This window comes from Hemiscyllium ocellatum, chromosome 1 (genome assembly GCF_020745735.1).
Source record: "Hemiscyllium ocellatum isolate sHemOce1 chromosome 1, sHemOce1.pat.X.cur, whole genome shotgun sequence".
Lineage (NCBI taxonomy): Eukaryota > Metazoa > Chordata > Chondrichthyes > Orectolobiformes > Hemiscylliidae > Hemiscyllium > Hemiscyllium ocellatum.
In genome coordinates this window covers 104,422,253-104,433,804 of record NC_083401.1, presented here as the reverse complement: position 1 = coordinate 104,433,804, position 11,552 = coordinate 104,422,253, and the positions used below count along the sequence as shown (strand labels likewise).

At 37.2% G+C, this 11,552-nt stretch overlaps 1 protein-coding gene across 2 annotated transcripts in view; it reads right to left on the bottom strand.

The window, feature by feature from the left end:
- Window positions 1-2,209: 2,209 nt before the first annotated feature.
- Window positions 2,210-11,552, bottom strand: part of apbb2b (amyloid beta (A4) precursor protein-binding, family B, member 2b) — a 263,038-nt gene continuing 253,695 nt past the window's right edge. The window contains exons 12-16 of one of the 2 annotated variants that reach the window (XM_060824596.1): window positions 9,023-9,110; window positions 7,344-7,427; window positions 6,339-6,454; window positions 5,751-5,930; window positions 2,210-5,121 (exon numbers count right to left, since the gene is read on the bottom strand). In XM_060824596.1, the coding sequence (XP_060680579.1) occupies window positions 4,954-5,121; window positions 5,751-5,930; window positions 6,339-6,454; window positions 7,344-7,427; window positions 9,023-9,110 (636 nt within the window). In that variant the 3' untranslated portion in view covers window positions 2,210-4,953. The remainder of the gene's footprint in view (window positions 5,122-5,750; window positions 5,931-6,338; window positions 6,455-7,343; window positions 7,428-9,022; window positions 9,111-11,552) is intronic. The other variant, XM_060824606.1, reaches the window with a different exon arrangement.

The window sequence follows — 11,552 nt, the reverse complement described above, 5'->3', positions numbered from 1 at the left end:
CATGTTGCGGCTACACTGGACATTAGTAAGGACACTTGGAATACTGCATGCAATTCTGGTCTCCCTGCTTTGGGAAGGATGTTGTGAAACTTGAAAGGGTTCAGAAAAGATTTAGAGACCTTGAAAGGGTTCAGAAAAGGATGTTGCCAGGGAATTGGAGGGTTTGAGCTATAGCGAGAGGCTGAATAGGCCAGGGCTATTTTCCCTGCAGCATTGGAGGCTGAGGGGTGACCTTATAGAGGTTTATAAAATCATGAGGGGCATGGACAGAGTAACTAGACAATGTTGTTTCCCTGGGAATGGGGGATGGTAGTGTCACTACTTCTGAGCCAGGTGGTTTGGGCACAAGTCCCACCTGCTCCAGAGGGGTGATATAAGCATCTAACGGGTTAATTTATTAAAAAAAATGAATCCTCAAACACCTCTATATTTTGTTGATACTAAAATGTTTTTTAATGTCAGTCTTGGAATGAGTTTATTTTTGAAATGTAAAAAGGCTTAAGGAAGTAAATAACATGGTATATCATTCTTTAAAATGGACATCATCTAAGCTGGCAAATGGTGGTAGATTTAATTTTTTCCATAAGTTACGTTTGGCTCCATGTGCGGATTACAGTTTGTGCTGCAGACCAAGAGTGGAAAGAGATTGTCTTTGCATGAAAAACATGCAAATAACAAAAAGTGCCTTTAACTGTCAATATGTGAACATTTTGTTTTGTGTGCTCAGTAGCAAAATCAGAGGCAGAATTAAACATACTGGTTATGCAGTTTATTCTCACAATGGATTACATTTACAAGTGTAAAATCAGTGGGAAGCAGAAGAGAACAGTTACTGTACTGTAAATCAGCTGCTTAATGACCCACTGGACAGCTCTAACATAGATCGTTTTCCATAGCAATAAGTGTACATAATTATGAGGATTAAAATAAAAAGATAAAATATCAGAGGCCTCAGTGGTTGCTGAGCTACACAGCTCAGGATTTTAACAATGCAACATACTTAATTTAAGATGAAACAGTTTAGAGGTCTGTTGATATCAAAGATAAATCTGCAGTTTCAACAGAGGTCATATCAACCACATAGTAACTGTTGGAATGTAGAATGCCAGTCACTTTTAACAAGGAGTTCCAAATGAAGAGTAAGAAAAACTTACGTTGCACTTGCTGTGTCTACCATGATGTGCATTAACAGTGCACTATACAGCACCAAGTCAATTCAATGGGTTTTCACCACACTTTTGAGTTTTTAAGAACAGATTATCTAATGATCTGCAAATGGATTGAACATCCTGCTCTGCCAATGAAATGCCCTCTATTTGTTTATTAAGGCAACACAGTCAATTCTCCTTCTAAGTGCAACAGAAAATGAGAAGTCCAAGCAGCAATGGTTTTAAATGTGTCTCGGCTTGTATGTACAACAACTGTTTGATCTTAGAAAACCAGACCCAGGTAGGTTCCAAGTCTATAATTTTAAGACAATTGCTACTACTGACCACAGTGCAACTGCAAGAGAAATACTTTGAACTCTGTGGTCCAAGACTGATCCCTGGCAATCTGCTAAGTGACATAAATAAAACTATCAAATATGTGTTTCAAAACACTGATTCAATTTAAGAATGCATTGCCAATCATATATTTTGACCATGAGGCAAAATTGGCCACCTTGCACTCGAGCAAGACCTGCTTCTGGGGAGACAAGACTGGACACAAGAACTAATTCTGTGCCCCACTCTTGCTGAAGTAGTGTTTCTGGTGAGGGGTAAGAATTGGTGAAATGAACCTTATATTGTTGATATTAATCTATACATGAATTTGTCTCATGAGCAAGGTTTTCAAATGCAAACAGTTTAGTTCTTGTGGTGCAGTGGTAGTGTCCCTAGCTCTGGACCAGGAGATCCTGTTTCAAGTCACACCTACTTCAGAGGTGTGTAATTAACATCTCTAAGCAGATTGATTAAAATTATTTGCAAAGGCCAAATTGATGAAAGAAACTTATCTCCTGCAGAAGACATTCAAGGGAGACATCCACAGCTACATCCCACATTATTTACCTGGTTTCAATGAGAATGTTTAAATGTGTGACAGGTATAAACACCAGAATATTGAACATCAGTTAATGTACATACAGCTGGAATTCTTTTAAAGCTGCAAGGTTTCTGCACAAAAAACCCTCCCCATCCCTGTTCTCCTCCCCCCCCCCCCCCCCCAACAAAAAAAATCAAACAGTTGATAGTTTCTTCATGTAATTAAAACAACAAAGAAAGGGGTATTGTTGGGAAGCACAAAAGGATATATCAATGACAGCCCATCTGGTAAACTCCTGACAGTCCAATATCCCCAATTATCATCAACAAAATCAGTTTGAAACTGGCTTTGTTCCTGTATCACAACAGTACTTTGGCTCATTGTAAGGAGAGAATAAGAACAATGAATGTTTAATTACCTTCATGTCAGTCTACAGTATTTAGAAATTAATTAGCCACAATGTGAGAACTGACAGTAGAACATAAAACAACTCAATTGAGATATTTCAATATAAAATATAATAAATAAAATAAAAAATATTTTCATTAATTTGCCTTTTTTTAAAGTTTACTTGTTGTTTTGCTTAAAATAGCTATATGGCATGCACAGCAGTGACACAGCAATTTGTCTAGAAAGCCACTGCTTATAATGGATGCATAGATAACATTCATAATCTAGTTACATCTAGCTTGTCTACTCATTAAAAAAATAAAAATAAGTACTGATATTCTTCTACAAGTCTTGCATTTATAGCAACAAAAACAACTGGTTTAAATAATAGGTTGTTTTAACAAACTGACAAAAACTCCTCCAAAAACATACCATTTGGTCAAATCCAGCCTGATTTTCTTTTCAATCACAGATCTGGTTTTGCTGCATTGTGCATTAGTTATAAATATTCTGTAAAAGCACTGCATACATGTTTGTGACCTTGATGTAACACACAATGTGCCTCTATTTGCAAATAATGCACAGTTTCAATTTGTATATTTGCAGCTTGAAAACCTTATAATTAAAACAATTCCCACTGGATCTGTGACACCCCTTTCTTCCCAAGTAGAATTTTAAAACAGGAGTTCACAATATGATTTTTTTTTCTAAACCCATGGAGAACACTGAAATATTTACATTGTGTTCAAATGCAATATGAAACTAGAGAAAGTAGACATTAAAATCAACTGAATTTGAAGCCAAACAAAACCTTTTGGTGCATTTAAAACAGGAAGTGAGACTGGGGTTTCTTGGAAAGCATGACAAAAACCCTACTAATACCTGCTGCCAGCCTGAAAGGAACATGATTGTAAAGTGATATTTGTATTATCCTTTCAGGTTCATTCTCCTGGTCAATTATTTATTGTGTATATTTTCACTCACAATTTTAAGAAATTTCAACTCAGCCCCCACCCCCACTCCATTGCTGATGCCTCTGAATTCCACATTAGCAATACTTGAATATTCTTCATAAACTGGATGTAATATTATCCATGGTTTTCAGCTCAGCTGAGATCTATCTGCTCTGATTCATCTCACACACCTCTAGTTCACCAGTTGAATGATGATAGAAATATATCGCTTTCTTTGTCCTGTATTTTTTTAAAACCTCATTTATCTTCAGACTTGAACTCAAACCTTTCTCCATTTGACATTAAAAAAATGCTAATAGAAATTTGAACTAGCAATTTAGTGACAATACTTACATTACAATTGACTGTTATTTAAGAAATTAAACTGACTTTGCTTCAATAAACAAATACCTCAAATGTTTATGTTGAACTTTTGAAAGGTTTAGCAGGATATTTAATAGGGCAGTTGACACATAGCTTTCCAAGTTGCCTTATTCTAGGAGGTGAATGCTCTAAAAGGAATTTAATTCATAATTCTATTAAGATATTTTGTACATGCCTTCTTCTTTCATTCCATCATCTTAAAGCTGAAGAAAACTACTGACATCTTTATTACCCAGTACAGCTAGGCAAAAACAAACATGGTATTTAACACAAATAGCCAACAGTCTGACAAGTTGAAATACTCCCAGGTATTCTTGGCATATTTCCAAATTACACTGCATAAAGCAATGATGCAGATTTCATCAATAAATGGCCCAAGCAGCAAAGAATATTTTCTACAAATGGCTTCTGATTATTAAAACTGTGAAGTTTTAAGTGAGTTAAAGCTGATACAGTAACTAAAGATAAATTAGTAAACCTTTTCTGTTTTCTAAAAAAATATTCATAAGACATGGCTTTTATGGCTTATGGCTAAATATTGTTCTATGTTACAGGGAAAATGTACAGCTTGTGGCTAGGACAATGATTATGAAATGAGCTTATGAAAGCTGACAAACGGGTGAGCTGCACACCTCGATGTTTCAACATTAGTTTAAGTTGTTTTAATTGGTACTTCCTTCATTGACAGCAAACAGCAGAGCAACAAGGGATCATTTTTGATCACCTTATAAGTCAGGACATAGGATCACACAACTGCAATGGCCAAAAGGATACTACTGACTGAAAGAAACAGTTCTATTATAGTCTAAACACCACTATGGATACACCAGTGTTAGTGACAGAATAAGTGCACTAGTAAATACTTCTGGTGTAAGGTTGATTGTGAGAAATCCAGCCTGAATGACAATGAGATAAACTGCTTGGGCATCGTTTAATCCAGGGTGTACAGAAATTCCAGATAACTTCCACTGGTTAGTGAATTCAAACGTTGATAGCAGAAAGTTATTCATGCGCCTCCCAAAATGTCATGATGAGGAATGAGACAACATGCTCGTCTTACATTAATTTTAACATTAAACAATATATGTTGAAGACAAGAGGATCAGCATATATAACTTGAAGGCTCAACATCTGCATGGATCATGTTGTGTTCTCTCAGTTATTTCTAGACTAACGTCTAAAGGGATCTTTTCAATCCTCTTCATGGTGATTCAGATACTGGTCGCTTTTGTTTTAAAGTGTCAATGAGAGACAAAACTCCACGTTTTACACTGGTTGTGACACGTCTTGTCACAGAGTCTGTTGGAGGACCAGAAGAGCACATCCTTGGAGGAGGAGGTCTGGCTACTAAACATTTCTGATACCGAAGCTAAAAAACAAAAAGCAATAAATACAATTAGTTGTAATTTTCTTAAGATAATCAACCAGAAAATATGGAGGATTAAGTATAGCCATTTCGCAACTGTTAAAATAATTTATTTTAAAATAGTTCAAATTGCTTTGTTAACTATTTCAATTTAAAATTGAAGATTTAACAAAAACTAAAATAGGATGTAGAATTACATGCAAAAATAGTGAAGTTGTAGTACATTAGAGCTTAGCTGTGATGCAATATGCAGCTGAAACTAACTGAGCTGCAAAGTCAAATAAAATAAATGTCAAAGATGAAGTGTTGGTCAGACTGTGATATTTACAAAGCAAGACAAAAAGCCTCATTTAAAGGTAATTCTGGCATGTGGCTACTGTCTATGATGCAAAGAAAAAATATAGCTGAATTTATTTCAGCAATCTCAACAAATCATGAGCTAAGTAGTCTTGGTCTTGCATGAAACACTATAGTATGACTGGTGAATTGTGTGACATACTTGAGGTATCATAAGAAACTCCTTACTTTTCAATTTTCACAATTGTACTAGTTGACTTAAAGCACATTGCAACTTTGACATATGTTTTTTCGTAAGTAAGCATGTTGTTAAAAACTATAAAAAAGCTACACACCATGCATGCAGCCTGCACAGCTTCTGATACATTCCCTGCATTTGGTTCACACCAGAAGACATGACACTCAAAACGCTGATTTCCGGTGTCCATAATAAAAGCAAATGTATGGATGTCTTTCCCCACTCCAATAAACGATAGGAAACGAACACGGCATTCCAACAAAACCTCATCTTCATCCTGCTCCGGGTGGATATAAAATAATAATAGAAATAGTTGTCATATAGAAGATGAAAATGAGCTTCTTCTCTCTATATCAATTTTTGTTAGAGAGAAACATTTTAGCAATACATCAAATTAAAATTTGAACAAAACAGTTCAGTGCCACTGACTTTAATCACCAATAAACAAATGAGAGTTAAGTTGAAAATTATAAAGCCACTCCAAAATCCTTCAATTATCTTCCAAACGTTTGAGGGAAAATCTCTTTTTTGATAGAAACAGAATAACTTTAGCACCAATAATTTATATGAATTATTGTACTTAATGCTATTTAAATGAATCTCAACAAAACTAAACTCAACAAACACTCATAGAACATTGTTAGAGTATGGTCGAATTCAAACCACACAAATCTCCATGACTCACCTTCTGCCTTATTACTGTCACAGTGGCATCAGCAACGTTCATAATAACAGATATCCAGTCCTCCTTGTTAGTTGTGGTCAGTAAACTCTCAATTGCTCCATTCAGTATTTCTATACCTATCATAGTAGAAAACTGTAAGGTAAGTCAATATTCTTCCATAAAAGGTGCTGGTATTTCCTTGGAATTGGGCTAAGAGTGGTGTTGGTCGAACAGAATGTATAGGCTTACAGCAAAAATTTTTAATTGCAAAATGTAGGCATTTGTAGGCATTTGGCATATCCTGCCAAATTCAACCGCAGAACATTTTATACATTTTTCAGCAAATTCTCTGCCAGTCTGACTGATTGGATGGTCATTAGGCAAGATAGACAAGATTCAGATGTGTTGTGGTAAATCAGACATCAAACGGGGCATATATAGGGTTAAACGATATTGTGGGAATGCCTTTTTTTTAAAAAAAAATTTTAATTATTTGATCAAAAACAGATTTGGCAACAGAGAGGGAGGAAGGGAATTATCCTGTAAATGCCCCACAGTTTGGGAGGTAGTGGTTCTGTGAACATCCCATGGTCTGAGATATGAAAGTTAGAAACTGACATAAAAGTGAAGGTAAGCAAGCTTACATTAAACCATTTTCTTGAGTGCAATTGATTCCCATTCTCTGTCCCTACCTCCATTTAACCATGAAGTTAGCAGTGTCAGCTTGATTTTGAAAATTTCACCTTTTAATTTTCTTAACTGGCCCCAGGCAATTTATTTTACTTCTACCATTTTTAGTCTTGTTTTTAAAAATAGCATTGTTTCAATTACATTATATTTGTACCTATTTCTAAATACCATGTATGCACAAATATTATAAAGAGTACAAAAAAACCTCTAATTCTTTAAAATAAAACAACATATTAGCATCTGCATTAAAAATGATGCCTACTTATACTTTTGTCCTGATTTTATTTGGAAAAAAAGCAACAATAGCTCTAATACTTTTAAACCATGATACTTTACCTAATGGTTTGGCCACAGGCAACATACCAAGGTACTGAACGTGAAACTTCTGCACCAGTTCTGTCTTTGGTGTTGGAAAATCTACTACAGAGCACAAACAAGTTTAGGCACAACAAATTATACTTTCTACTATATGCATGCCATTTTTCCATTTGCACAATTTACAGGTACCAGAGTTTATCTGCTTGAATATTTATTAACTTAAAAATCCTCCCTATTATTAATAAAAAAAAAAGTTACTGAAGTCTTTCCAGACCACAGAGCTGCTCTTTCTTTACAGCGAGATAATTGGTGGTGGATTAGTGTGAGGGTTATCATGTGATGAGCAAGGGGAAAGGTCAAGAAAGAGACCATGGTAACTCAGCCGGTACACAAATTGAACCCACACTGCTGGTCTTACTCTGCATTGCAAAGCAGCTGTTCAGCCAACTGAGCTATTATTAAACCCTTTTATTATTAAGCTAAACAAGCTAAACAGGCAGCCCAAACCTCTGACTTCAAACTGAAATAAATAAACATTTAAATTCTCAAAACCCAGAGTGTTGGACCACTGTAATCCTGAATTATATTTTTCACAGGATTATAAAAATTTTAAAAATCCAATATCTATAAAGCACCCACATTACGGAATTGCCCCCAATTAGATTAGATTAGACTTAGATTAGACTTACAGTGTGGAAACAGGCCCTTCGGCCCAACAAGTCCACACCGACCCGCCGAAGCGCAACCCACCCATACCCCTACATATACCCCTTACCTAACACTATGGGCAATTTAGCATGGCCAATTCACCTGACCCGCACATCTTTGGACTGTGGGAGGAAACTGGAGCACCCGGAGGAAACCCACTCAGACACGGGGAGAATGTGCAAACTCCACACAGTCAGTCGCCTGAGGCGGGAATTGAACCCAGGTCCCTGGCGCTGTGAGGCAGGAGATATCTTAATCTGCATAAATAGAGGTAACACTAATACTGCTATACTGTGAACGTAATTACAAATATCATTAATTGCATCATATTGTTATGATCTGAGATTTGTTTATATTTTATGGATACAGATTAATTATTTTCTTAAATCCACAAACAGTCTGACTATATTCTCAGCAACTCAGATTGCAATTCATGTCAAAATGCTTTGACTTGATGTTTATTCTCCTTCTTTTCAGGGTCAGCTCTTGACACTTTCTACTTTGTCACTTACACAATTAAAAATTACAAACAGTTATTGAAAAAAGGAAAATGCAAGCCACTCATAACCTCAGGAAATTCCAAAGTGCTTTATAGCCAAAGAAATTCTTCTGAAGTCATCATGTGGGAACCCTGGGTGCCAATTTGCATGCAGCAAGATCTTATAAACAGCAATAACAGAAATGATCAGGTAATCTCTTTTGTGATGTTGATTGAGGGACAAGTATTTGCCAAGAGATTAGGAATAACCTCACCTCTGCTCTGTGAAATAATACTGAATTGTTGGGAAGGGCAGAAGGAGCATATTTTTACTGCCATTTATGACAGTTACTGTCTAGAACTCCCTCAGCACTATGTAAAGCAGTCAGTCAGATTACATGTTCAAATCACTGGAGTGAACTCACACCTTTCTGAATTAGAGATTATTGCACTACCATTAAACATGGCTAAAAACACTGAAATGGACAGTTTTTTCAGAAGAAAATGTTACCTTGTAGAGGAACGTCAAGGTTCATATTGACTCGTTCCTGAGAGATACTGCAAGCCACAGCTTTGGCGTTCCTTCGTTCTGCCATTATCTGCAGAAACAAAAACCATTACTTAACATCTGAACTATTAGTTACCAACAGCTCAGTAGAAGGAGTTAAAGGGAACAAACATATATATGTATAAATGGCTTGACAGGACCAGTAATGGCGCCACAGCCAGTGTAGGATTAGTTTCAAATAAATGCATTGCTCCAATTTTAAAAATACACAGCTAATTTACAATGCACAGCAAAGTCCCACACAGTAACAGATAAATTAATAATCTAATGTGTGTGGTCTTTGAATAGCACCATGCAAAATGTAATTTCCACTCGTTAGACTTATTTAACATGTATGAAACATGACACTTATTATCTTGCTCTTTCAGCACTTTCCAGGTTTACTCACTATTCCAATGTCATCTTTCCAATTTTTCTCTATTGCAAAATGTCTTCATAATGTCTCCTTCCCGGATATATCCAAGCTTTGTCATAGAGTCATAGAGATGTACAGCATGGAAACAGACCCTTTGGTCCAACCCATCCATGCCAACCAGATATCCCAACCCAATCTAGTCCCACCTGCCAGCACCCGGCCCATATCCCTCCAAACCATTCCTATTCATATATCTATCCAAATGCCTTTTAAATGTTGCAAATGTACCAGCCTCCACCACATCCTCTGGCGGCTCATTCCATACACTTTCCACTCTCTGTGTGAAAAAAGTTGCCCCTTAGGTCTCTTTGTCACCAAGACCATCTGCCAGTTTTCCCTCGCCCAGCCAGTCACTCCTCTTGGAAATTGTCTCTGCCCTAGCTCTGAACTTGATTTTCTTCTCTCGAGTCTCTCTCTTCTCCTTCACTCCCCATCTGAACTCATTTCTTACATGAGATCCATGGCTGGTCTCCCAATCCTATTCCTAACAAACTGATCATTCACCTTCCCTGCCTTCCATATTAGATGATATTTTAGTGGCTCTTTACCTCTGGATATTATTCCTCCCTGTGTCAGATTTTCTATCTTCTGTTCAAAAACCAACCCTTGATCCCACCATTTTTCTAAACTATTTCCAACGCCAATCTCCCTTTCCTCCACAAGGATCGTGAGGTTGGTATGACTTAAAGACCATGAGACCATAAAATGTAGGAACATGTATAGGCCATTCAGCCCATTGAGTCTGCTCGACTATTCAATGAGATAGTGGCTGCTCTGATAATCCTCAACTTCATTTTTCTGCCTTTTCCAATAACCTTTGATTTTCTTACTCTTTAACTATCTCTCTTAGCCCTGAATGTAATTAATGACCCAGCCTCAACAGCCCTCTGCAGCTAAAAAAAGTCCACAGATTCACTACCTTCTCAGGAAAGAAATTCTTCTTCATCTATCTTAAAAGTGTCCCCTGAGAGTATGCCTTCTGATCCTATACTCTCCAAGGGAAACAACCTCGCCACATCTACCCTGGCAAGACCCCCAAAGAATCTTGTGTGTTTTAATCCAGTTGCCTCTCATTTTTTTCTATTGCAATGAGTATAGACCCAATCTACCTAACTGTTCCCTGTAAAATACTCCCTCTATACCTGGTATCAGCCTAGTGAATCTTCTCTGAACTGCCTCCATTAGCAGTATATTGTCCTTTGGATAAGGGGCCCAAAACTGATTACAGTATTCCAATTATAGTCAAACTAGTGCCATGTATAGTTTTAGCAAAACCTCCCTACTTTTATATTCCACTCCCTTTGGAATAAATACCAACATTCCATTTGCCTTCCTTATAGTAAGGAAAATGCAAATAATGCAATGCCATCTGACCTGTGGTTGTAAAAAGGGCCTTCTGCTATTGCCAGATTGACAAGGTAACCACTATCAAAATGTTGGGTGCCACCGCTGACCAGAATTGGAAGTACAGCAGTGACAGAAATTGACAAATGGCTCACCACTTAAATCCTCAAAGCCTCTCCTCTGTTACGAGAGGCAAGTCAGGTATGCAATGGACCAGTCTCCATTCGGCTTGGGTGCAACCACAACAGCAAAACAGCTCAACAATGTCCAAAGAGACATTAATCCACTGCTATATTACTGGTATCCATTTTCATACCTTCGTTTGCATTCTAATCTCAAATGTCTTCAAAATTTGACAACAAAATAGTCACAAGGATACATAAAACCCAGATACACTCAAAAGCTTAACTCCATCTCATTTGATTGGCATCACCTCCACGAACATTCACTCTCTCTGCTACCAGCGGACAGTATCAGTACTCTGCACAGTTTCCAAGATACAGACCTTCACCAAGGTTCCCTAGACATCATTTTCCAAAACCATGACCACCACCATTTCAAAGGACAAGGGCAACCGGCATCACCTGCAAGTTCCCCTCCAAGGCATTGACCATCTTGCCTCGGAAATATGTCACCGTTCCTTCACTGTCACTGGAATCCTGAAACTCTCTTCTCTCAGGGCATTGTGGGTGCCCCTACACCAAACGCAATGCT